Raw genomic sequence first — 27,554 nt, 5'->3', positions numbered from 1 at the left:
CCGCTGCTTCTATTTACTTGGCCGCTAGATGGCGCCCTCTGAGCAGCACTGCACCATGGAAACGGGACATATATATATATATATATATATATATATAAAAATTGGAAATAAAGATTAAGATAAACAAGAAAAAGGGGCCAGGTTAAAGAATCAAACATTTACTTATCCAAATGGATCACCTATATATATATATATATATATATATATATATATATATATATATATATATATATATATATATATATATATTTAATATATAATGTAAACATTTACTTATCCAAATGGATCACCTATATATATAAATATATATATATATATAGGTCATCCGTTTGGATAAGTAAATGTTTACATTATATATTAAATATATATATTTTATATATTTAATATATAATATCTAATATATATATATAATATATATAATATATAATATAATATATATATAATAATAAATATATTATATATATATATATATATATATATAAATTGGAAATAAAGATTAAAATAAACAAGAAAAGGGGGCCAGGTTAAAGAATCAAACATTTACTTATCCAAATGGATCACCTATAAATATATATATATATATATATATAATATAATATATATATATATATATATATATATATATATATATATATATATATATAGGTGATCCATTTGGATAAGTAAATGTTTACATTATATATAAAATATATATATATATATATATATATATATATATATATATATATATATATATATATATATATATATATATATATATTTATAGGTGATCCATTTGGATAAGTAAATGTTTACATTATATATAAAATATATATATATATATATATATATATATATATATATATATATATATATATATATATATATATATATATATATATATATATATATTGAATGTTGAATAAGGAACAGACAGTGTTTATCTTCCATTTCAGGACAGTGCAGAAGACAAAATGGCAGTAAAGTATCTGAGAAGGGGTGTGGCACAGCGTGTGGGTGTGTCCCATGAACACCATCAGCTGGTGGAGAAATCCAGCTCTACTTCCTTAGAGCTACATACTACGCACTACGTATGAGTACTATCGTCCACCGTGCGAGAGTACACGATGGAGTAATCCTAAAAAACACTCACCTGCTAACTCAGCGTACTAAATAGTGTGTGTGTGTGTGTGTGTGTGTGTGTGTGTGTGTGTGTGTGTGTGTGTGTGTGTGTGTGTGTGTGTGTATCACAGTTCATCTCATTCATCTCAATACTTTTCATTATTTCCCTGGAAGGAAGATGTGTTTGCAGAAGGGATTGATGAAGCCTCAACAACTGAACAACATCTTCAACCACGACGCACAAAGTCACTCATGGAGGAGCACAAGCCTCCAAAGTGTAGAAGGCAACGCAGTGTGGATTCATGACTTGTTGTTTCATTTGGATGCAGAGGAGACGACAGAAAAGTAGTTTGAGTGACTGTAGAGCTGCACTGAACGTACCAAGTCACATCAGAATACTGTACAAATGCACTGTTTCTATGGAGAGGATCCAGTCTTTCTCTCTTTCTTTCTTCATTTCTTTCTCTCGTCTTTCTTCATTTCTTTCTTTCTTTCTTCATTTCTTTCTTTGTCTCTTCATTTCTTTCTTTCTTTCTTTCTTTCTTTCTTTCTTTCTTTCTGTTCATTTCCTTTCAAGGAACAACCTGCAGCCATCCATTCCACCTAGGAACCGGTGACGTCACGGCCGTATTGAATTGCTATTGGCTGTAAATGGAAGCCGCGTCCTCCCTAAAGGAGGAGCTTCCACACTGGTCAGACCGAGGAAGCCTCGGAGCAGCATCAGTTCAGTGTTTATCAGGATGTCACAGGTGCCACAGGAGCAGCTGTTGCTGGGAGGATTCAAAATGAAGCAGTTTATCTTCTCCTTGCTCGTCTTGTGTGATGTTGCATCTCCAGGTAAGATCCTGCTGAAAATCTCTCCTTCCTTCGTCTGGTTGTTCATGTGTCTCTGGCTGTGTTGAGCTGCCTGCGTATACACTGCACATCCAACACATCCAACTGGCTTTCAACCCTGATCACTACACCCTCTCAACACCAAAAGCCTTTACACTTGTTATTATATCGACGCTTTTATCCCGTTTATCAAATTTCAACTTGTTCGTGTGAAAGTCTCTTGGACAAAGTGCAAAGTCCTTTCACTTTCATTATGTGCGGATCTGGAGCGTCGCTGCGATACTAAGTGCAGCCGCAGGGGGCGCTGTGCTCACAGCTGTTGACAGCTGAAGCCAGTGAGATGGATGATTGAAGAGATCATTCAAGAAATGACGAGATGCTTCAAAGATGAAGGAAAACACTTGAAAGTGCTGAACTAGATGATCAAGCACCTGTCACTGTCATGACGCCTCAAATCAAGCCCCATCACAGCTTTTGCCGACTCCACTTGTTCTTGAGCTGAAACGATACAAATGGAACTTTGTTTTGGTGTAAGATGTCAGTTACCATGGTAACTCTTCATCCTATAATACTTTTCTATATTATCTTCTCATCTCATTTTAAAAGAAAAAGCCCAAATTTGAACAGAGAGACTTTAATGCCACAGATGACTGAGCTGCGTCAAAATAAGCTCAATGTGTTTGTGTGACGTTTCCATCCCATCATCAAAGCAGGGAGGGTTTCAGGACAGGACAGCTTGTCCTCTCAACATGTTTCTTTACATTCCTTCCCAAAAACACCCTCAATTCAACGGAGGTTTCAATCATTCTGACGTCACGGTCACGACAACAATGTTTTGTTTTCCTTTAAATAATAATTCTGCCATTTTTGTTTCTACAAACCTGTTGAATAATGTTGAATTGGCCACATAAATAAATCAACTTTAAAATACTCGGCTCCACAGGGAACGTTGACGTCAACAACAAAGTTGATATAAATGTGATGTCACCTTGTCTGTCCCTCCAACAGTGTTGCACTCACTCAAGTATTTCTACACGGCGTCCTCTGGAGTTCCAAACTTCCCAGAGTTTGTGGCTGTTGGGATGGTTGATGAATTGCAGATTGTTCACTATGACAGCAACACCCAGAGAACACAACCCAAACAGGACTGGATGGACAAGGTCACAACAGATGATCCACAATACTGGGAGAAACAGACTGGAGGTTTGATGAATGTACAGCAGGTCTTCAAAGTCAACATTGAAACTTTGAAGAAGCGCTTTAACCAAACTGGAGGTATGTTTATTATTTATTTACCTCTACATTGTTTTGTCTGTTCTGACTCATACACACACACACACACACACATACACACACACACACACACACACACACACACACACACACACACACACACAACAACCATCCACGTAAACACACACACACACATGAAGACACTCTTTATATCATACACTCATGTTAACACTGTCTCTCACACACACACACACACACACACACACACACACACACACACACACACACACACATTTACACCCATGAAGACACACTCTTTATATCACACATCAAATGAACTAAACATAAAGAGAAACAAAACAAAACTAAACATTATCAATGTTAACACTGTCACACACACACACATACACACAACAACCATCCATGTAAACACACACACACACACACACACACACACAACAAACACCCATGTAAACACACACACACACACAACCATCCATGTAAACACACACACACACACACACACACACAGACACACACAACAAACACCCATGTAAACACACACACACACACAACCATCCATGTAAACACACACACACACACACACACACACACACACACACACACACACTGCTTTGCTGTGAGTGTGTGTGACCATAGTTGTCAGTGGAAGCAGGAGATGATGTGAAGGAAAGTTTTTCACCATATTGTCGTGATTTTCCAAAACAACATTGGATGTAGCAATGAGAGGTGGTGTCAGGAAGACTCCGGGTGGGTGTGTCCCATCAACACCATCAGCTGCTGTTTACTACAGTGTTTGTTTCTCTCTCTCAGATCGACACATTGCTCAGAAGATGTACGGCTGTGAGTGGGATGATGAGACTGGAGCCATTGATGGTTATGAACAGTATGGTTATGATGGAGAAGACTTCATCGTGTTTGACCTGAAGATGATGTCATGGATCGCTCTATCACAAGAGGCTTTCATCACCAAACTGAGATTGGACAGAGATAAAGCTGATTTAGAATACAGGAAGTACTACTTCACAGAGCTGTGTATTATGTGGCTGAAGAAGTATTTGAAGTACGGGAAGGAAACTCTGCAGAGAACAGGTAGAATCACATGACCTTTAATTTCTCTTCTCCACATATTTTATTTCTGTCTTGCTCCTTCATCTCTCCATCAATCCTCCTCCTCCCTCCCTCCCTCCCTCCCTCTCTCCCTCCCTCCCTCGCTATCTCTCCTTTTTCTATCCTCCCTCCCTCCCTCCCTCTCTTCTCCTTCTCTCCCTTCATCCCTCTCTCTCTGGTTCTATCAATCCCTCCTCCCTCTCTCCTTTTTTATGCCCTCTCTCTCCCTCCCTCCCACTCTCCCTTTCTCCATCACCCCCCCTTCATCTCTCTTTCTCTCGCTCTATCAATCCCCCCCAATCACTCTCTCCCTTTTCTATCCTCCCTCCCTCCCTCCCTCTCTTTCTCTCTCCCTCCCTCTCCCTTTCTCTATCACCCCTCCCTCTCTCACTTCATCTCTCTTCTCTCACTCTTTCAATCCCCTCCCTCGCTATCTCTCCTTTCTCTATCCCCTCCCTCACTCCCTTCATCTTTCTCTCATTCTATCAATCCCTCTTCCCTCTCTCTCTGCCCCTCCCCCATCCCTCTATGTCCCTCCCTCCCTCCCACTCTCCCTATCACCCCCTCTCTCCCTCCCTTCATCTCTCTCTTGCTCTATGAATCCCCCTCCCTCCCTCCCTGGCCATCTCTCCTTTTTCTATCCTCCCTCCCCATCCCTCTTTCTCCCTTCCTCCCTCTCTCTCTTTCTCTCTCTCTCCCTCTCTTTTTTCTCTACTCCCTCTCTCCCTCTTTCCCTTCATCTCCCTTTTCTCGCTCTATCAATCCCTCCTCCCTCTCCCTCCCTCTGGCTCTCTGTTTCTCTATCATCCCCTCTCCCCCTCCCTATCTATCCTTTTTCTATCCTCCCTCCCCATCCCTATTTCTCTCTCCCTCCCTCTCCTTTTTATATACTCTCTCTCCCTCCCTCTCTCCCTTCATCTCTTTCTCTCGCTCTACCAATCACCCTCCCTCGCTATCTCTCCTTCTACTATCCTCCCTCTCCATCTCTATATCTCCTTCCCTCCCTCTCTCTCTCCTTTTTCTATACACCCTCTCTCTCCCACTCTCCCTCTCTCCCTTTCTCTATTACCCCTCCCTCCCTCCCTCCATCTCCCTCGCTCTATCAATCCCCCTCCCTCCCTCCCTCACTATCTCTCCTTTTTCTATCCTCCCTCCCCATCCCTCTATCTCTCTCTCCCCCTGCCACTCTTCCATTCTCTTTCACCCTCTCCCTCACTCCCTTTATCTTTCTTCTCTCGTTCTATCAATCTCCCCTCCCTTTCTCTCTCCCCCACTGTCCACCTCCCTCTCTTTTTTCTATACTCTCCCTCCCTCCCCATCCCCCTTCATCTCTCGCTCTATCAATCCCCCTCCCTCCATTGCTATCTCTCCTTTTTCTATCCTCCCTCTATCTCCCTCCCTCTCTCTCACGCTCTCCCTTTCTCTATCTCCCCTCCCTCCCTTCATCTCTCTCACTCTATCAATCCCCCACTCGCTATCTCTCATTTTTCTATCCTTCCTCTCCATCCCTCTATCTCCCTCTCCCTCCCTCCCGCTCTCCCTTTCTCTATCAACCCCTCCTCCCTCTTCTGTCTCTCTCCCCCATCTCTCTGCCCCTCCCCATCCCTCTTTCTCCCTCCCTCCTTCTCTCCTTTTGTATACGCCCTCTCTCTCCCTTTCCCTCCCTCCCTCTCTCCCTTTCTCTATCACCCCCTTCCCTCTCTCCCTTCATCTCTCGCTCTATCAATCACTCCTCCCTCGCTATCTCTCATTTTTCTATCCTCCCTCCCATCCCTCTTTCTCTCTCCCTCCCTCTTCCTTTTCTATCTCCCTCTCCCTCCCTCCATCTCACTCTCCCTTTCTCTATAACCCCCTCCCTCTCTCCCTTCATCTCTCTCTCTCTCCCTCGCTCTATCAATCCCTCATCCCTCTTCTGTCCTTCTCTCTTTCTTCCCTCCCCTCCCCATCCCTCTATCTCCCCCTCTTCCCATCTCCCTCCCTCCCCCCTTCCCCTCTCTTTCTCTCTCCTCCCTCTCTCATTTTTCTATACCCTCGCTCTTGTTCTCCCTTTCTCTATCACCCCCTTCCTCTCTCCCTTCATCTCTCTCCCTCACTCTATCAATCTCCTTCCCTACCTCCCTCGCTATCTCTCCTTTTTCTATCCTCCCTCCCAAACTCTCTTTCTCTCTCCCTCCCTCTCCCGTTTTCTATACTCCCTCTCCATCCATCCCTCCCGCTCTCCTTTTCTCTACCCCCCCTCTTCATCTCTCTTTATCGATCCCTCCCCCCTCTCCTGTCCCTTTCTCTCTCTCTCGCCCCTCACCATCTCTCTATCACCCCCTCCCTTCCTTCATCTCTCTCCCTCTCTCTCCTTTTTCTATACTCCATCTCCCTTCCTCCCTCACTCGCTTAATCTCTCTTTCTCTCGCTCTATTAATCCCTCCTCCCTCCCTCTCTCTCTCTGGCCCTCCCATCCCTCTATCTCCCACCCTCTCCCTCCCTCCCTTCATCTCTCTTCTCTCGCTCTATCAATCCCCTCCCTCCCTCTCCCTCCCTCTCTCTCCTTTCTCTATCTCTCTCCCTCTGTCTCTCTCCCTCCCTCTCTCTCTCTCTCTCTCTTTCTGCCCATCCCTCTATCTCTCTCCCTCTCTCCCTTCGTCTCTCTTTCTCTCGCTCTATCAATCCCTCCTCCCTCTCTCTCTCCCCCGCCGTCCCCCTCCCCTCTCTTTTTCTACCTCTGTCCGCCACCCCCCCTCCTTCCCTCCCTCTCTTTTTCCTCCCCCCCAGTCCCTCCATCAGTGTCCCTCCTCCAGAAGAGCCCCTCCTCTCCGGTCGCCTGCCACGCTACAGGTTTCTACCCTGACAGAGTGATGGTGTTCTGGACCAGAGACGGAGAGGAGCTCCATGAGGAGGTGGAGCACGGAGAGCTGCTCCCCAACCCCGACGGAACCTTCCAGATCAGTGCCGAGCTGAGCCTGGCGTCGGTGCGGCCCGAGGACTGGGGGAGGTACGCCTGCAAGCTTCAGCTCCACGGCCTCCGGGATGACATCATCACCCCGCTGGAGTCGGGGCGGATCAGGAGCAACCGGGGTGAGATGCGGGAGGGAAGTGACGGAGGAGGAGAGACACGCCCCACATGTGACTCTGAGTAGTGACATCAGGCTTCACTGGGGAAGTAGCCTGAGCCTCCATCTGAGCCCTGAGCTCCTCTTCAGCTCAGTCTCCCTAAAGTCATCTAGACACTCCTGCGGGAAGACAAATGGCCGAGTAATGACTCCATTTTGGAGAAGCGACGGAGTGAGAGTGTGGCTACGCCCACAATCTGTCGGAGGCCGAAATTAGTTTTGAATCACATTTACGTTGTCGTGACGACCACGGTCAGATCACATGACCCTGAGCGTGGAACGACATGTGATGACGCAAAACATGAAATTGTTAAATGATTGAGATGAAAACAAGGCTTGTCCCTAAACATTAAGGTTGAAAAACAACACATTAATAAATGAAGGAGAAGAAGGATGTGAAACACACTTTAAATACCAAATATAAAGTCATTTTTCTTTCTGCTGATGTAGGACTTTGTGTCAGAGTGTTCTAACCCTCCTTCCCTGATGTTTTGTTGAAGCTAAAGCCTCCAGTGTGGGCGTGGCCGTCGGCGTCGTGGCGGCTGTTGTTGTCGTCATGGTCCTTGTTGCCGCTGGAGTCGCGCTGTACAAGAAGAAGAATGAGAGAGGTGAGCATCAAACGCTGGGAACAGACTTCCAGCACCTGGCGCCCCGCGGGCCACTTCCTCCCACAAGTTAGAGAGCGACAAGTGACTCTGGGCCCCCGGACGCCACCGAGCCAAACACCTTGTCTGTGTCTTCACTGAAATCTACTGTTCATGTGTTTGAACAGGTTCTAAGTAAAGGACATGTGAACAACATGGCTCCCCACTCTGTTTGAAGCCGTCTGAGTGGAACAGCCACCAAAGGTCGGGCTCTTTTTCCAGAGCGGCTTCTTGACTAAAAAAGATCCCTAAAAAGATCCCTTTCCGTTTTCCCACGCTGGCTTCGTGGGGTGGGGTGGGCGAGGGAGGACTTCCTGAACGATGAAGGAGAGGAGGAAGAGTCTGTTCCACTCTGAGCCCTGAACGGGATTCTCACAGGAATCACTGAATTGTCATTATTTTGGTGGAATGCAGGGTGTAAATCACTCACCTTCATTTCATCCTCAGTGATTATTTTCACTTTGTGAGTTGTAGATTTTCTCACTTTCTCTCTCTCTCTCTCTCTCTCTCTCTCTCTCTCTCTCTCTCTCTCTCTCTCTTCTCTCTCTCTCTCTCTCTCTCTCATCTCTCTCTCTCTCTCTCTCTCTCTCTCTCTCTCTCTTCTCTCTCTCTCTCTCTCTCTCTCTCTCTCTCTCTCTCTCTCTCTCTCTCGCCCACTCACTGCATGGACAGTTGAGGAGCTTGTTGGGCTCGTTGCTGGGCTGCTTGAGGCACAGTGCGTGACCCGCGCAAAGGAAACCAACGAACGACTATTTGGCCGGAGTGACTCCAGGCTCCCTGAGACGTTTAAAAGATTTGTTGGTTATGACCCAATCGTACGGGAATCGTTCGCCAACTCAAGTTTAAGCACCGCAACACGACTTGCGTCAGAGACAGGATGGGGGCTCGTGATGAACTGGAGAGAGGACGTGGAACACTGCACTGAAAAAAGATGGTTTTCTCATCTTTATTTCATATTAATCAATGTTTTTTACCCTTTCTTTCAGAAAAATGTCTCCCACCTGGTAAGTGGAATGTGATGTTAATTTAACTTCCTGTTGCACCAAGTCAAGGAGAAATTGAGGCTCAGGTGATTCAACAGAAAAACAGAGAATGTAAAGGCTTTAATATTAAATAATGCTCCTTCTCAATAGACCGTACACCTGACACGTTGCAATATAATATAACTTGCCTCAAATACAGAGCGGAGGAAAAACCCATCTGAGCTGTGGAGTTCCGCACCGGAACAGCTCTGCAGCTCCTTAAGAGTGATCTTTTCTCCAAACAAAGAAAATAAAACAGTGTTTTTATTTTAGATGTATTTAATTTACTCCGTTTCATACTGCTGTGCATCAGATCACAGATCGCTTCTTGGGGCAAAGGCCTCGCTCTGAGCGCTGTCGCTCTCCAACGCTCCAAAGCAGCACGTGCTGCGTTCAAGGGAAACTCAGAAAAAACTATTTCCCCCGGGTAAAATATGATGAAATATACTCATCATACAGAGGGAATTTGATTTAGCAGCCTGCCTCTAATATAAGCCTGCTTCCAATAAAGGGCGGTAGCCTCTGCAGTTGAGGTAAATAAAGGCGTCGCTCACTATTTGAGGAAATAAGGTGTATATACTAACACACTGTTGCTCCTCCCTCAGGTTCAGACAACAGCTCTGAGCTTTCTGAGAAACTCAATCCACCGCCTGATGTTTCTGTAGAGAACTGAGCTCAAAGTAAGTCTCCTCCACATGGCTTCACAACATCACAGCTACAGCGTCCTGTTCTACAATATATGTACTAAACAATACAATACAAACTGTACAATATATGTATTAAAAGTGTGTTTCCACCTGTGTTGTAGGGGCTCCGTCCTCTTTAGGTTGAAAGATGTTTCACTTGAAGAACAGAGCGATGTCATTATTGTTTTCTTTTTAATTATTGGTTTTGTTGGTTTCTTAATTATTCATAAGTCATTACAGTTCTCCTTTCATTCAGTTATCACAACAAATCACAGGCAATTATAAAAAATGTAAAATATATATAATATTCAAAACTTTCTTGAAATCCTGCACAAGCAGGAGGATGATCTAAAACTGTCATACACCATCAGAATGTATCCAGTTCACTTTTCACTTTCCTGACGTGTGAGAATCTATCATTTGTGGAATGATTTTAGATGAGATTCTATTTTAGTCAAGTCTTAATGTGTTTAGTGAGTTTCTTTTTGGGATTATTTTTCTTTGATGTCATGAAATATTATCTATTTGATCTTTTATATCATTCTGTCATATTGTGTATTCATTGATATTGGGTTGATAGATCGGTGTTTTCTTTTCTTTGTTAAACATTTATTACGTCACAGTTGTTGTTGCACTTAGATTCTGCCGTTTAATAAAGTTTCCCAAATTCCAAAAGTTTGTCTCTTTCACTGATGCTTACCTTTCAACACAGACGTTCAGTTGATCATTTGTTGTCATTTGCTTTTCTGTCAACAGAGAAATGAGCAATAACTAATTCCCTAAAATGCTCCTGAGGTAACTCCATTTGCCTGGTTTGTCAAACCTGCTGAGCAACCGGCATCAGACGCCACAGATCAGACCTAGACCTAGATCCAGGTCAGGTGTGGCTGCTCAAACCATCCCCACACCACAAATAATATTAATGGCAACAAGAAAAAAAGAACATTTTGGGAGCTAAAAACTGGGTCCTGGGTGGCAAAGGTTGAGAACCCCTGAGAGATAGTAGAGAGGTTTCCTCTTTAGAAAACAACACATCGCTCGCAGGGAATGTTTAGGGACGTTTTGTAAGAGTAAATCAGTAAAATTCCCTTTGCCCAAATCTCATTCCCTCTTGGAATGAGAAACATTTTCCCCTTCACAGCCAAACACTGAAATACTGTGTTCTCTGTGTTGGATTCTAAGTATGTGTGCTTTTAAAAACACCACATCAAGTACAGTCCATGTTATCCTTATTCCATTTGATTAGCTTGGCTGGATAATGACCTTATGAGCATGAAAGCCAACAAGTGGGACTGTTTTCAACGCTCACTATCACTTGGAGACTGGAGGTTGCCGAACCAGGGGCCATCACACCGAACCGGTTTGGGAGGGCTGTCAGCACACAGCAGCCAGGGCGTGGCATCATGTTTGGCACTTCCTGTTGGTCTATCTAGTATCGCAGCAACTCACTGATCCTTTTTCACTTCAACGGCCTCAAGTCCTGATATAGAACATTCTCTTCATTCAATTATTTGTTTTACTTTCATTCAACTTGTGGTGGATATCAGCCAGAGGAAATCTACTTCCTGTGGATTTAGTGGAATTGAGTCTTTAATTCTATGCTTTGATATTTCTACTTGACATGATCGTTTCTCTCTCATGCCCCGATGCTTCAACTTGTTTGGTTCCTGTGACATTTTACAAACGTTTCATGACAACAACGTATCTTCTTCCAACACTGACATGTTTTGCTTGACAAGTTTTGTTCTGTTTGTGGAAATTCTGTGTCTATGCAGCATCTCAGTTTGGGTCCCACTCCCCGCACGTATTGGCCACACACCATGAAAGCTTCAGGCAGCAGTCTTTATTTCTAAATATGAGCTGAAGCATATAAATGAAGAGTAACCGTAACGGTACAGACAACACAATTATCCAGAATGCACATTATGCCAGAATGACACTTTTGGTCAAATGACTCAAATAACTGATGTCATTTACTCAAATCTATTCAACTGGACGCAGTGCATGACCTGTTGTTCTAAAAATAGAATCATTTATTATTTCTGTCTATGAATCAAATCAACATATTATCAATCAATCAATTAACTTAAGATGAAGTTTATTTATTTCACTTCAATCCTTAGGTCTTCTCATCTTTTTTCTTGAACCTGTAATAAATGTCAGTAAATGGACGACAGATGTTCTTCTGGGCTCATATTCAGAACATGCCCTTCCTATAGCGATGGATCAGCTCTGAGACGTCCTCCTTACACACCTTGACCCAGCCGTCCTCCTGCATGTGATACACTGCACACACACACACACACACACACACACACATACACAGGCACACACACACACACGCAAAATGTCTTTATTTACATTTTCTTACTCAAACACTCAAAATGGCGTCGTACAGACACCTCACGTCAACATTCAACTGACCTTGGTAGAATCACTTTAAACACATGTTAGAATAATCCAGAATGACTCTCAATCTTTAACAAATGAGAGGAGTCATGCATGATGCTGTCAGATGTAAGAATTTCTATAGCTGCCAGCAGCCAAAACAATGACAAAGAATAGAGATTAGTAGTAAATCTATCAACAACCTTGGACTCTGCACTGTCAGCTTTGTTTTGTTTATTCCTTGTTATTTGTTGTTGTCAAATGATAAAACCTCTGGGACCATTCCACTCACAGACATAAACGTGGGATTGTTTGAGGAGTTGAGAATCCGCACTTTGAGCAGCTTTTCTCTGCTTGTTTCAAGACGCCACGAGTGAGACGCTCCAGACAAAAAACCAGCAACACGTTGTGTAGCATTGGGAGCCTACTCACTGTTGACCACTCCTCCGGAGTAGGCGTCCCGGTGAGTGGCGTGCGCGATGGCCCTGCGGCCGAGCTCGTACGCCTCCTCCACCGTCATGTCCTCCCAGTACCCGCTGTCCACCACACCGTAGGCGTAGCTGTTTCCGCAGCCGGTGGAAAACATGCGACCGGACAGGCGCGTCCCGTTGTCGTCCACGTAATAAAGCCCGGGGCCCTGGGAAGGAAGCGCAGTTCAGTGCAGTTGGTTGCAAGCTTTTACTTTGATTTGGTGCTAGAGATCTGGCTTGGGTGACGCTGAAAACGCTGCCTCTGTTCTTGGTGGGACCCTGGAGGCAGAGGTTCAACTGTCGGCCGCCGTGTGAACAAACCCTTCCATCCCATACTAAACACTGTGGCAGATCAGAAAAAGACGCTGTTTTAACTGCACTTTGGTCTTTTCAACCCACAAGGAAACAGAACGTTTCAATGTGAAAGAGTGAGAAACAGACAAAAAGGCACAGGGCATATTCTACGAGGTCTTCTTTAAGCTTATTGCTTGCTTGGGTGTCGCTCCAAATTATTTCTATTTGACCGTCACTGAATGCGCCTCAGCCCACGCTGCACACCTGCACTTGCACTCTGCATACAAACACAACAAGGAGCACCTGCTGGTCCCAGCCACAGATCATGCTGCCGATGGAGAGGCCCATTCCCCTGTAGCGCTGCATCATGTTGGACAGCAGCTTGGACGCCGCAGCCACCGAGATCCTTTGCTTGTTCCTGAGTTTGTACAGTCTGACAGATTTCACACACTTTACACATTTTAGACGGACACGCCTCCCGAGGTGGAAAACAGGCAAAGCCAGGATGGAGACGGGACAGACGGACGGACGGACAGAAACGCAGACAGACAGGCAGACAGACAGGCTGACCTGCACTCTTTGGCCAGCAGCCTCTCCCAGTACTGACAGTCGGCGGCGCTACCAGACATAGTTCCCAGCAGGTAAGGGTTAATCTCTATCACTTTATTCACCTCCTGCGAAGCTGCAGAGACACCGGGGTTATTACAGTTTATCTGCAAACTATTGGACGTGTCTAAGTGTTTATTTTTAATTTGGGGGTTTGCTGTTCAACCTCCTGAAGACAAAGGGGCCAAAAGTCAAAGTAATTGCATTGAAACACAGATAATAAGTCATAAATAAACAACATCAGGAACTGACATGATGTGTTTTAGAGGATGCTCAGTAGAAAGGGACAATTACAACAACTACTGACCGTTGTGTGGCAAGTACTGTATCTGTATTTATTGAAGTATCATCACTTTCAGAGACTTTTGATAATATAATGATTTAGGTTTTATATCCGCTCTGTTATATCAGAGCACTGGATATGACCAGTACCTTTACTGTGAATACTTTAAGTACATTTAGGAGTAATGTGGTACTTTCTTTTTGCGACAGGGTATTTGTACTTTTACTGAAGTAAAAGGTCTGAGTACTGTGCTGGTACCGATGTAACTGCCAGCTGAGGCTCTGGAGTCCACGGCCACAATGACGCCGTGTCTGAACATGAAGGCCAGGGTGGTGGTTCCGTGGTGGAGGTGGATGCACACCCCGTCTCTGTTGCAGGACTTGAGGAGCCCGGATGGCTGCAATAGAGGGGGACAAAGGGGATTTACTGGAGTCTGTCATAACCCCAATGAGGATCGGCGATGGTTCAGTCGGTGGTGCGGGTAAAAGCAGAATATGACGTTTAAAAGAGCCGCACACACACCCACGTGGCCTCCGCACGCACAATCCACGACGAGGCCAACGGGCCGTTTGGGGCCGAATCTGCCAAAATGTGATCTCTGGCACAGACCTCCCATCCCTTTGAACGGTGATGGGAGGTCTGTGCCAGCATGTGTGCATGAGCGATGCAGCCCACCGAGACGCTGACAGGGTCATTGGAACCAAGCGTATGAAATGACAGCATTTTTCCTCAAGCGCTTCCTTTCATTTAAAGCTGGGGCCACATGAGGTGATTCTGGAGGCAGATTTGGCAGCGATTTGAGATGGAGCTGAGTCAGGGTAGTGATAGCTGATACATCTTTTCATCGTCCTTCACCCTTGAAACAATCACACAATGTGGACGAGGCTTTAGCACCAACATCACCTCAACTCAACTGACACTGAGTCAGATGGATCTGTACTAATTACACACAACTATAACTAGGGCTGGGTATTGGTGCTCAACACCTTTAAGGTATCAACCGAAATAACCCAAAAGCAAGTAGTATGGAAACTTCTCCAGTCAAACGATACCTGCATTCCATCCTTTTTGCCCCCAGATCGAAGAAAAAAAGACTATTTGTGTGGTTTTGCTCTCAGCCAATCACCACAAGCCTTCTTCCATGGAATGAGACGTGTGATTGGCTCACTACCGCAGCAGCAGCTACAACAGTGTGTTAAAGGATGGGTTCATCTTAAAACAACAGTCAGGTGTCCATATGAACAGTGGAAGAGGTTTTCCTCCTTGTCATCATTCCTCCTGTACTGGATGTTTGTTTCAAACGACACTTCCCAAATACTTCATTATACAGTTTGGTTCAGTTATTTCATAAATATTTCAATCATTTGAACTTTCAAAATGTTATTACTGTAAAAATACTTTGGAGGGGGAGGAGTGGTGGCATTTTACACTGAATGCTTCCATTCACATGATGGGTGTAGTAGAGAAAAAAGGTATGAATGAAGTACTGTATTGGTATCGGTATCACTTTAAGGTACTGGTATTGGTACTGGTACTGTACATTTTAAACAATACCCAGCCCTTACTATAACTATTAAAACATATATAAAATTATAAATAATTATACAAATATTTTCCCCTTCTCTCCATTAGTCCCCGCGGGCCGGATTCGAGCCCCCTGCTGGCACCCAAAGAGGCCCGCGGGCCCTAGCTTTGACACCCCCGCTTTGAACCAACAGACGCGTAAAAACGACTGAACGGACGCGTCTGGAGCTGGACGCTCTGACGCTCCAAACGACTCAGCTTCTTATGACAAAAACAAACCAAACAAAAAGGAAAACCTTGTGAAATGAGACTCACGTCCACACCCAAAGGAACAGCAAACTCTGGGCTTTTGGTGCCGAAGCTGTAGTGACTGGGTCGGTCCATCATCCGCCCACCGAGCTTGGAATAAAGGTTATAACCGCTTACTTGGAAAAGGGCCATGGTTACAACAATGAAATACAAAGATATGACAGAAAACACTGCCTGGCAACCAAACGTCCCAAATTTCACCCAAGAAATCGAAAGTGAAAGTAATATGATCACGGATTTATATTGACAGTTAGATTGACAATTTACTTGGAATTGGATGGTATATTATTATTATTATTATTATTATTATTATTATTATTATTATTATTATTATTCGGGTTTTTTTTTTTAATATATATTATAATCCGAAAACATCAGCCACCAATAAAATAAACATATTCAACATTGCGGTATAAATTGATGATCCAAAACTGAAAATCAATATAATATTATTTTTTTTTCACCAAATGAATTCAGCTTGTGTGCTTTTATTAAAATATTCATGTTATATTACTGTGTGGTTGCCTGGTGTTAGTGACATGTTGAGTATGAAAGGTGCGGCTTTAACAGTATTAACCAATAGGAGGTTGAAAACACTGTGTCGTCATCAGTGTCTAGGTAGACAATTTTCTTTACTCCTTTACTTTTTTGCCATTTTTTATTTTGTGTGTATTTAAAAAATGTAAGCTTTTTATTCAGTGTTTAATTCAGTTGGTGTTGTATTGTTTGGATATGGTTGTCACCATCAGTGCGTGATGTTTACTGTTTACATGACTATGTAAAAACACTAATAGTTCAGTCATACTGTTTTGTTCATTAGATTTATTATAGCAAGCGACTATTCTTGTTTTCCAATAAAGGCGTACAGGATGTTTTAAACACAGGGTTGGACGCAAAAAATATTTGATTCAATACTTGAACAGTTTATTTATATGTAGTCACATGTTATATCCACATTCAACATCTAATAGAAATGTGATTTACATCTTAAAAACATCTTTGCAATGTCTTCAAAAAATGAATGAGGAAAATAATAAAAACAGTGATAATAATAAAAAAGTTCATTTGGATGCTTCCTCTTCTCCTTTTCTCAGCTAAATGTGTTTCTTTCCCCGCAGTGCCGTGCGGCTCAGAGCGTATCCATCCGCTGCACCGTCTCCTCCACAACCTCAAGCTTCAGGGGGACGACTTCCTCCTCCAAAACGCCTGTTGTGCCTGGGTGGTGCTTGTATTTCCTCCGCCTGCCAAAGAGTTAGGGAGAAATAACAGATACTCTGACGACAAACAATTTGCAGAAAGGGTTTTAAAGCATCTTGAGGAGAATTCCCCACAACTCGCTCCACACGACGCGTCACGTTTCATCTGAGTTTGTTAAGAGGTGGTCAAGAGGAGGAACCCAACTGCAAGACACAGGGTTTAAGGAGTATTGAGGGGGGTTTATTGAGAAGACACAGGGAATCCAGAACAGGCAACAGACGGGGGATCAGGACCGGCAGGGACTCGTGACAGGGAAGACAGGGACTCACGACCAGGCAGGGAAACCAGAATCAGGGACCAGGAGCAGAGGAGCCGGCGGAGAAACAGGAACTCACAGTTCAGGGCGCACACACAGGGAAACAGGCAGGGACGTGGAAAGGACGTGCTGCGACATGTGCTGCGACACATGCTGCGACAAGAGAATGAGGAAGGTGGAGACGGGTGGTGAGATCACTGCCTGGGGAAAGGTGTGCAGTGACAGGGAAATGAAATGACACCAGACACAGACAGAGGGAGCTAGAGACAGACAGGGGGAGCTAGAGAGGGCTTGAGAGAGACAGACAGACAGACAGGGAGTCAAGGCAGGCAAGGAGGATGGTGACAGAGTAACTTTGAACAACTCACTGAAATGACCCGATTGGGATGTTTTTCCACGTGACACAGATGGGATATGTATTATGAACGTCTCAACATGAACAAAATACATCAGCTCATGCCACTTCTGTCTAAACGCACAGATCATAGATGGATTCATAGACGTCATCCTGATGTGTGCAGGTGGCAACAGTTCAAGCTGAACTTTATTTGCAGTGGTTCAAAGGTCAAGTGATGGAGGACGAAGGCTCAAGCCAAAGGAGCGTGATTCATACATTTTGGTGTGATCAAAAGAAAACTGAAATAGATTTATTATTTGACTTGGCCAGGACCAAGGTTGATTTTAGGTGTTTTTGTTACGGCTTTAAACAGCAGAATCTGCCATGGGTCACATGGTAAGTAGGTGTGAACAGGCGGCAAAGAATGTTTGCACTTGCTGGAGCCAGTGGCCTCTCTTGTAGTGTGGTTAAAGCCAAGGAGCGTCACCTCTGGTCGCTGTACTCGGACTCCTGGTACGGTCGGATGTACTCCACCCCCTGCGCCGTGATCACACACATGTCAATGTTGTTTCCCGAACCCAAGTCACTCATGATGCCTGCATGGATGGAGTCACGCACCAAGAACTGGGCCTCCTCCAGCTGGGAAAACCAAAGAGGAGGGAGGGAGGCGGGTGGACAGACAGACAGACAGACAGACAGACAGACAGACAGTTAGACAGACAGATATTATAGATGATGTGAATTTATAATTATAATGCCTCCAATGGACTTGTGCACCACTCTGTACCTCCATGTCAGGTTTGAATCTGTCCTCCAGAATCCCCAGAGCCGCCAAGTCACCAGAACCTGCACAACACTGTGTTCAGCGTGAAAACACAAACATGATCTATCTATCAATCAATCAATCAATCAATCAATCTATCTATCTATCTATCTATCTATCTATCTATCTATCTATCATCTATCTATCTATCTATCTATCTATCTGTCTGTCTGTCTGTCTGTCTGTCTGTCTGTCTGTCTGTCTGTCTGTCTGTCTGTCTATCTATCTATCTATCTATCTATTTGTCTATCTGTCTATCTGTCTGTCTGTCTGTCCGTCTGTCTACCTATCTATCATCAAGAGGAAAAGGAGGAAAGTTATCTGTATTCCTGTTTTCCTAGAATAACAAAAAGTGTCTTGAAATGTCTTCTCTCAGAGCATCAAAGCTCTGCTTCCCCTCGAAAAAGTTACTTCCAATTTTTTTGGAATGTTCGACAAAAAAAAAGACTTATTTCATCAATGCGTGCTGAAAAATAACTTGCAATAGTCTGTGACGGGGAAACCCATTCCTTTAACCGAAAAATGTGCTAAATTGACTGATGATGCGAAATGACTTACCCATTGCGAGGTAGGGCACCTTGCTCATGCTGCCGTGCGGCCCCACTGTGTACAGGTGGTGTCCAGTGCAGTCCACCCCTCCCAGGATGAGGTGAGCCCCTATCTGGCCTCTGTACCTGACGGTGCAGTACATGAAATTATGTTATTCATACCAACAAGCAGCATCAGGAGCAACACTTCAAATGCTTCCATATACTAGTGTATATGGAAGTAGAAGGCCAGTAGAAGCCAACTTCCTGGGAAGTATAAGGTCTGGTGCTACCAGTTCACAATCTACACAAGGGTAATGTGGCCCCCGAAAATGAGTGAGATCCCTTCATCGACCGCAAGTAAGATGGATGGAAAAGCCAATTCATTCATCCGAAAGTGGTTGGGGCTGCCACCGTGCCTATCTGAAACCGGTCTCTTCGGGAAGAACACACTGCAGCTGCCACTGCAGTCCATAAGTTTGGGCTACATGCAGGAGAAGACCAGACTGGTTCTCGAGCTAAGAGAGTCCACAGACCAGTCGGTAAGGAATGCAAACGCCAAGGTTCCAACCGGCCGTAAGTGGAATGCCCAAACCGAGGGTGACCAAGCTGTCGGTCGGCTGCAACACCGGGAGATCGTGGGCAGAGTCCAGACAGGAAGAGCAGGGCTAGGATGGGGAGAGGCGCCACGCTTCTGGTCCAAGGTCAACCGTAAGGAGAGGAGACGGTGGTGGCAGAGGTGACGAGCATGGAGGAAGATCGCTACAAGATCAAGGCTGTGTTGCAGGGCCGTCAAGGAGGCTGGACAACCTGGGAGGGAGTTGTTAACCGGAACATCAGTTGGTCAGACCTGTGGAAGATTCCACAGGCAAGACTCAGCTTCCTCATTCGCTCAACCTACGACAGGCTTCCCTGTCCTCAGAACCTTCACCAGTGGTTTGGGAACGAAGAATGCTGCTCACTCTGCAATGCCCCCAACGCAAGCCTCCAGCACATCTTATCAGGCTGCAAGATCGCGCTTTCACAGGGGTGCTACAGATGGCGCCACGACCAGGTCCTGAGAAAACTAGCCGAAGTGCTGGAGGTGTGTCGACAGGGTAACAAAGAACCACCATCAGCAGAGGACAACACCAGCTTTGTCTCAGAAGGAGGGGTAAGGAGAAATACCAGGCCAACAGAAACATCAAGGCCCTTCTCCCCCGACCAGGAGTGGAACATGAGGGTTGACCTCGACAGGCAGCTCCAGTTCCCCACAGAGATCACCACCACATCTCTCCGACCAGACATAGTTGTGTGGTCAACCAAGGCAAGATCTGTGCACCTCATCGAGCTCACAGTACCACTGGAGGAGGGGATTGAGGCCGCCTTCGAATGTAAGAAGGCCAAGTATTCAGAGCTGGCTGCTGAGTGCCGGGAGGCTGGCTGGAAGGCTACCATCTACCCAGTGGAGGTCGGATGCCGAGGGTTTTTGGGGTTGTCAACCACACGCCTCTTGAGGGATGCAGGAGTGACCGGAGGGAGGCTAAAGAGGGCAACAAAGGACCTGGCAGAGGAGGCTGAGAAAGGGGGAAGGATAGGTGTTGGGGAAAGAACACCTAACCCCAGACAACAGCCGCAGGGGAGAACAACTATCAGCTGCAGGGGGTGACAGGGAGACATCCCTGTCACTGCTCCACCAGGAGACGCTCCAGAATTAAAGGAGCGAAACGTTGGTGAATGGTGGTTTCTGGCTGATGACCCTGCAGCTGACCCATGGGCACCGGAGGAGGTGTGACAGGCAGCAATGCCCAGCAGGTGATAACATCTTCCTGTACATTCACAGTGGTTCAATCCAAGTGAGTGGCAAGAATATTTGTTTTGAACAGGTTTTAACCATTAAAAAACACAAATACAAACACAGAGTTTCAATTTCATAATTACTACATTTCCTACAAATAGTACAGGTTCAAACCCACTGGCACCCACCCATATTTACCAAGAAGCTGGTATCATCTATGCACACACACACACACACACACACACACACACACACACACACACACACACACACACACACACACACACACATACACACACACCACACACACACACACACACACACCACACACACACACACACCTGTAGAGCATGTCCTGTAGAATGTTGACGGCCATGAGCACACGGGGCTTCCTGCCGCTGTTCAGGGAGAAGATGGAGAGATTGGAGGAGAGAAGGTCTGTGGTCTTCTGGGTGTCTGCTGCAGTACCTGCTCCACAGCAGCTAGAGACAGACAGACAGAGGCAGACAGAGACAGACAGAGGCAGACAGAGGCAGACAGAGACAGATAGAGACAGAGACAGAAAGACAGACGGACAGAGAGACAGACAGACAGACAGACAGACAGACAGAGAGACAGAGAGGGGAAGGCAGGGACAACATCTCAGTTCTGCAACCCACAGAGAGAAGTCAGACATGCTCCACAGACAACGTCTCTGATTGGTTCATTTCACATTGACGTTTGAATCAGTGTTTGTTCTGTTCAGTTTGATTGGATGCTCTGGAGTTGCTCCTTTTGACTTGAAGCCTTTTCAAGATTGTATGGACTCCTTGGCTCTTTGGGGCCAATAACGTCTGTGGAATTAAGATGGAAAGGGAGGAGGGCGCACAAAAGAAAAGAGTGACGATCTGGTGGAAGGAAAGAACGAGAAAGGTGTGGGCCTGGAGGAAGAGGAGGAAGATGAGGAAGGGGAGGAAGAGGAGGGAGGGGAGGAAGAGGAGGAAGAGGAGGAAGAGGAGGGAGGGGAGGGAATGGAGCAAGAGGAGGAAGATGAGGAATTGGAGGAAGAGGAGGAAGAGGAGCAAGAGGAGGAAGAGGAGGTGGAGGAGGAAGAGGAGGAAGAGGAGGAAGAGGAGGAAGAGGAGGAAGGGGAGGAAGAGGAGTAAGGGGAGGAAGAGGAGGAAGAGGAGGAAGGGGAGGAAGGTTTCTCTCTGCACTCACTATATATTGGGGGTGATGTGGTGGATCTTGGTGCAGGTCTTGTTGGCGACCACCTCACTGGATGTGGCTCTGGTGTCCGCTCCCAGCACCACGCTGCTCTGGAGCAACACACACCACGGAGCCTCAGCACCAGAGCTCCAACGCAGCTGAGGTGGAAACAAACATCTGCTCCGTCCAAACCCCGCAGCACTTCCTGTCCATTAAATGAATCTCCCGAAACAAACAGTGCGATGGCTTTTCATCCTTTTGTGCCGTGTCCTCCCCGGCTGTCTCAGCAGTGTTCAAATCCTTCCTTTACGGACGTATTCATTAGAAACGGAGCAAACTCCTGCTCTGTGTTCCTGAAAGCAGCAGCATCATCATCCTCAAGATGCTGCATGTTTCAAAACAACAACCAGAACAGTGTTCAGTCCAGTCCCCACCGCTCTTGGGAATCGAACCTTTCGCCGTTTCATGCTCCATACATGCTTCTATGACTTTTCTTGGGCGGGGATGGATCTGCGTGCGTGTCTTCTCACGCATGTCTGAGAAAAAATGATTTGGGCGAAGAACAAACCGAAGCCAAAAGATAGAATTTGTCCGTTGACGTCACGACGTGGCACAAAACAGGGACGTGACCTCATGCACAGCATCTAGATTGTGAACGGCTGTGACTCCTTTAACGCCACCTCCTAAACTGATGACCCACAACTGAAATTGAAGAGAATATTTACTTTGCCTTCTATGAATGTAGAGCACTTTGGGAGGAAGTTATTATTATTATTATTATTTATACAATTAATATGGTTATTATTATTATTATTATTATTATTACTATTATAAATATTGTTGTTGTTGTAATTAGTATTAGTAATACTATTATTATTGTTGTTATTATTATTGTGATTATTATTAATATTATTATTATTATTATTATTATTATTATTATTATTATTAGGGGTCCAGCCCATTCCTATTGTTATTGTTGGGAATTTTCTTCTTACTTTGTGTTTTTCGGGCTAAAAGTATCTGGAACACGACAATCGCAGTACGCACGCACAAGGTCGAGGTGTCGCTGGTGAAATGAGTGGAAAACATTGGTTATTTTACCGGAAGTAGAAGAGTGTTGAGAGGACTTGATTAGTAGGGGGCGGGCGCTTTGTGACGTCATCATCCTAAGTTGTAGAAGTCCGAGCGTCGTCTCTCGGACTCGTTCCCATGCAGCCACTTGCGACACGTAGACAGACGACTTGAGCCGATGCTGCATTTAATGGAAACTTGTAAAAACTGTAACTCGTGCTGCGTTTTACAAAACACCCGAAAATTCGCTGGGAATTAATTTTTTTTTTTAATCTTCTCTGTGTTTTGAAAAAAGTGTCTACAACACGACAATCACTGATCCCACGTTAGAACCGGGGTGTTTCAGACATCTTGTGCTGCAGGTTTTATCCACATCAATCTACATTTGTAGCAGGAATTAGTGAAAAACCGTTGCAAATTGACCAGAAGTTGAAGAATTCTGGCATAGTTTGATTACTTAGTGAAGCGAGGCGCTTTGTGACGTCATGAACCATGTTATATAAGTCTGGTTTCCCTCTCTGGGTGCTCATGCACATTAGGAGGGTTGCTCTGTGTGGACCTCATAGTGGTTGCTCCACGAGACGAGCAACCAGGAGACGACAGACCGGGGGGACGATGCAGCGTTCGATGGAAACTCAGAAAATCCTGCTGCGTTTCAGAGAACCCGGAAAACTGTAATACCTACCTAACACGACGAAACCCCACCCTGTGTATCGCTGCCTGCAGCTGTATTTATTATTGTTATTACTAGTACTTATACTACTAATACTTACCTTGAACACCACTCCTGCTATGGTGGTGCCTGTCTTTAAAGGTTTGGGTGTCCCCCCCCCAAGCAAATCCTCCAAAACAGCATTTCTGCAGCAAAAGGTGGTTGGGTGGGGGTGGGGGTGGGGGTGGATAGACGATGGAAACATGGAAAGTAAGAAGTGCATGGCAACAACTATATAAATATATATATATATATATAAATAAAAATATATATATATATATAAATTAAAAATAAATATATATATATATAACTATTCCGACAAATAACAAACATTTCAGCTTCTCTTTGCTCAGCTTTGTACGTGGTTCAGTCTCTTTCCAAAACAAGGATCTGCTTTCACTTTCCATCTCCATTGAGTTGCTGTGTTACTGGACTTCCTGCTTCAACTTTTTTCTTTATTTATCTTTCTTTCACACAAAGTCAGAACCGGAAAGAAACACCGAGAAATCAAACCTGCAACTGTTGTCGAAATTAAATCCCGGCGTCGGGGTCTCCAGGACGTTGGATTGAGCCATTCTCACCTGAAGCCACCCTGAGCTCTCTCTCTCTCTCTCTCTCTCTCTCTCTCTCTCTCTCTCTCTCGTCGTGTTGCTTTAAAACATGGAGGACTCCTACTCGCACCGGATCAATGGTGTCAGCACGGGGGTGAGTAAACCCATATCGCATAACCCATAAAAGAGGAAAGAAAACACTCTGTACTGTGTGTTCGTGGCAGGTGCTTTGTACATACGCAGTGTTGTATTTTGGGGGGACATTTGTGTCAAACCCACTTAATCACAGGGGTTTTGGGGACACTTTGGATTTCTGCTCAATCTTCCTGCTTTGACTCCACTTCCCAGCATGCTCAGCAATATTAAAGTGGTTTGAATCTTCCTCTTTTTTTTGGAGCCGGTACGTTTAAAGAAACAGCCGTTCAATGTATTTGCTGGAGGCGCGCGCTCCTTGAGATGACGTTGACATTGCTGGTGGCGGGGTCCGCCACCATGAGGTGAAAGCTTCCACTTCCCCCTCCTCATGCAGACCACCATCCTGGCAGTGACGTTTGATGGAGGAGTCCTGATTGGTTCAGACTCAAGGGCCTCAATTGGGGGGTGAGAGGTCTATCTGTCTATCTGTCTATCTGTCTGTCTGTCTGTCTGTCTATCTATCTATCTATCTATCTGTCTGTCTGTCTGTCTGTCTGTCTATCTATCTATCTATCTATCTATCTATCTGTCTGTCTGTCTGTCTGTCTGTCTGTCTGTCTGTCTGTCTGTCTGTCTGTCTGTCTATCTGTTTATCTCTAAGGCTGTTTATTCATTGGGAAACTCTTTGGCAACAATATTCATCTTCCTTATCTGTTCCTCCTCTCCCTCTCCCCTCTCCCCCCTCTCTCTCTCTCTCTCTCTCTCTCTCTCTCTCTCTCTCCGTCCAGGTCCTTTGTATCATCTAAGACCATCAACAAGCTGATTCAGGTGCATGACAGAATCTTCTGCTGCATGGCTGGTTCACTGGCAGATGCACAGGCTGTCCTCAAAGCTGCCAAGTTCCACCTGTCCTTCCACAGGTGCATAAGCAATGCACACACACACACACACACACACACAAACACACACACACACACACACACACACACACACACACACACACACACACACACACACACACACACGCACGTGCACGCAGACACACACTTGCATGCTCATTCATATGTAACAGTAATTATTTTCCTGTGCGGTACATTGACATTTTCAAGTGGCGGTCGCTGTAATCCAAGGCGACTCACAACAACTACATTTGTCAGTGGAGGTGGAGCTGACATTGCAGTCATCAGCCTTTAACAGGAAGAAGTAACAGCAGCAGAGTTTGTTTCGCTCACACGTGTATTATATTTTCTTCCTGTCTTTCTACGTCTCTTCTCCTCTCATTTACGTACATGTTGTTCCTCCCCCTCCACTCTCCCTCTTCCTGGGCCCATCTTACCTTCCCTCTCATCTTCCCTTTATCTTCCCTCCGTACCCAAACCCGTAGCGTCCAGATGGAGAGCCCGCCGCTGGTGATGGCCGCCGCCTCCGTGCTGAAGGAGCTGTGCTACAGCAACAAGGAGGAGCTCCAGGCCGGCTTCATCACAGCCGGCTGGGACAGGAAGAAAGGAGCACAGGTGAGGGGCCCCACCCCCGGGACCCAAACTCCTCCCCTTCGGCCCCGAGCCTTGTTTTAAGCCGGGCTCAGATTTGCCGTGATTTGGCTCCTTGTCTGAACCCTTCTTCAATGTGAGTGGGTCAGAGGCGTGATGTGAGCCTTCCCAGAGATTCCCAAATATTCAAGCGAGTGGTTTATTTACCCTTTCACATCTCAGATCTCATGTCACTCAGCCCCATCTCAAATCGTTGCCAAATCGGCCTCGGAAAATCACGTCGCGTGGCCCTGTAGCTTCATTGAGACCACATCACAATGTGCCCATGTCTGGATTTCATCCAGTTCAATGAACCAGGGCCAGTCTGCTCTGTGTGCTCCCCATGCAGGTGTATGTTGTGTCTCTGGGAGGCATGCTGATTCCTCAGCCCTTCACCATCGGCGGATCTGGCAGCACCTACATCTACGGCTATGTGGACGCCAAATACAAAGCTGGCATGACCAAAGAGGAGTGCCTCCAGTTTGCCACCAACGGTACGGTCCTATTCACAGTCTTTTAAGGGCCCCGTTCTCACGACACAAGGGGCCAAAAGCAACGCATTGACATGGTTCATACATGAGGTTGGGAGCGGCGCTTGAGCACTTGAGAGGAATTTCCTTCCAGGAGGAAGGTTTCTGTGAACGCTGCCTTGGCCCCAATTACACCAACACTGTTGGTTGGGGTTGGTTCATGCCGCCATTTTATTTAGCAGAACAAGGTGCACTCACTCAGTGGAAGTAAAGGTGAGGATAGAAATCTGTTGCTCACATTAAAATGTACAGGTGGGTTTAGCCTGAAGCCCTGGTCACAGCAGTAATACTTTGAGATGAATTCAGTTAATTTCAATGCAATCGTCACAATCTCATTTCAACAAAACAGATTCAACCCAAAGTCGATTCACGATTCATGAATTAGGAATAATCTATTGGACAGTGGACGAGTCATTGACACACATCCTGTGACAACTTGACCAAATCCCTCTTCTGTTCTTCCTGCCACTGGCGTCTTGCTCCTCTCTGCCGTTCACTTGTTCCTATCCACCGTGATTCCTCCTCCTTCTTTCTAACTCTCCTTCTTCTCTCTCCCTCTCTCTCACCCTCTTCCTCCTCACCCCTGCCCTCAGCTCTCTCCCTGGCCATGGGGAGGGACAACGTGAGTGGCGGCGTGGCTCACCTGGTGGTCATCACGGAGACGGCGGTGGAGCATGTGGTCGTCCCCGGCAACAAGCTCCCAAAGTTCCACGACGAGTGATCGAGTCCTGCTCTGGAGCCGCTGCTCCAGAGCAGATTTTAGTCCTGGTAGAAATTGCAAAATTCGAGCTTTTCTCCAATAAAGAAGATATTTATCCTGTGTTGTGCACTGGTGTTGTAGTGTGAAGGTGGATTTAAATAAAGTTAAATTACCCTCTGTTGCCCAGTGATAGTCGGGGTGTGTATTTCCGTGACACCCAATTAATTCACACAGCAGCTGCATATCCATTGTCAGATGACATCACATATTATGAGCTTATTACTTCATCCAGTTGATCAAAAAAAGTGTTTGCGTGCTGCAAGGGAATGAATTATCAATGACAATAAACTGTCTGTTCTAGAAGCCTGAGCCCTGCTGTCGTTGTCTTACCTTCCCATGTGTGTGTAACGTGTGGAAATAAAACGTGACATGTTTTGTTTTTTTTATCGTTGCCCCAATTTACATTCAAACGTGACCAGGATGATGCAATATTTAATCATTTATATAAAAAAAGATAATAAGGATATTAATA

At 45.4% G+C, this 27,554-nt stretch overlaps 4 protein-coding genes across 5 annotated transcripts; 2 read left to right on the top strand and 2 right to left on the bottom strand.

Annotated features, from left to right (window-relative positions):
* The first annotated feature begins 1,786 nt into the window (after positions 1–1,786).
* Positions 1,787–10,424, top strand: LOC307230545 (major histocompatibility complex class I-related gene protein-like). 2 transcript variants are annotated; one of them, XM_080000982.1, is made up of 8 exons: positions 1,787–1,938; positions 2,944–3,210; positions 4,003–4,281; positions 7,066–7,368; positions 7,904–8,011; positions 9,034–9,051; positions 9,675–9,749; positions 9,896–10,424. In XM_080000982.1, the coding sequence occupies exons 1-7, from the start codon at positions 1,842–1,844 to the stop codon at positions 9,740–9,742; spliced, it is 1,140 nt and encodes a 379-aa protein (XP_079857108.1). In that variant the 5' UTR covers positions 1,787–1,841; the 3' UTR covers positions 9,743–9,749; positions 9,896–10,424. The 2 variants fall into 2 exon arrangements, with proteins under 2 accessions (XP_079857108.1, XP_079857107.1); XM_080000981.1 differs by having other exon boundaries at positions 9,878–10,424.
* Positions 10,425–11,760: 1,336 nt separating this feature from the next.
* LOC307242425 (proteasome subunit beta type-8-like) lies at positions 11,761–15,819 on the bottom strand. Its single transcript, XM_080016905.1, has 6 exons — positions 15,636–15,819; positions 14,055–14,193; positions 13,478–13,589; positions 13,211–13,340; positions 12,576–12,780; positions 11,761–12,041 (listed from the first exon to the last, which is right to left on the bottom strand). The coding sequence occupies exons 1-6, from the start codon at positions 15,759–15,761 to the stop codon at positions 11,953–11,955; spliced, it is 801 nt and encodes a 266-aa protein (XP_079873031.1). The 5' UTR covers positions 15,762–15,819; the 3' UTR covers positions 11,761–11,952.
* An 885-nt stretch (positions 15,820–16,704) lies between these two features.
* On the bottom strand, positions 16,705–24,152 carry LOC307243620 (proteasome subunit beta type-7-like; the record flags this gene model as incomplete). The annotated part of the gene is made up of 8 exons (XM_080018484.1): positions 16,705–16,870; positions 17,967–18,118; positions 18,267–18,325; positions 18,861–18,976; positions 20,948–21,088; positions 21,807–21,904; positions 23,639–23,723; positions 24,091–24,152. The coding sequence occupies 8 exons, from the start codon at positions 24,150–24,152 to the stop codon at positions 16,759–16,761; spliced, it is 825 nt and encodes a 274-aa protein (XP_079874610.1). The 3' UTR covers positions 16,705–16,758.
* Positions 24,153–24,237: 85 nt separating this feature from the next.
* On the top strand, positions 24,238–27,252 carry LOC307239777 (proteasome subunit beta type-6-B like protein-like; the record flags this gene model as incomplete). The annotated part of the gene is made up of 6 exons (XM_080013333.1): positions 24,238–24,282; positions 24,658–24,728; positions 25,052–25,183; positions 25,648–25,777; positions 26,142–26,286; positions 26,916–27,252. The coding sequence occupies 6 exons, from the start codon at positions 24,238–24,240 to the stop codon at positions 27,041–27,043; spliced, it is 651 nt and encodes a 216-aa protein (XP_079869459.1). The 3' UTR covers positions 27,044–27,252.
* Positions 27,253–27,554: the final 302 nt, after the last annotated feature.

The sequence above is a fragment of the Zeus faber genome, assembly GCF_960531495.2.
Source record: "Zeus faber genome assembly, chromosome: 1".
NCBI classification, from domain to species: Eukaryota; Metazoa; Chordata; class Actinopteri; order Zeiformes; family Zeidae; genus Zeus; species Zeus faber.
The sequence above is the reverse complement of the archived record's forward strand: the minus strand, read 5'-3'. Positions and strand labels throughout refer to the sequence as shown.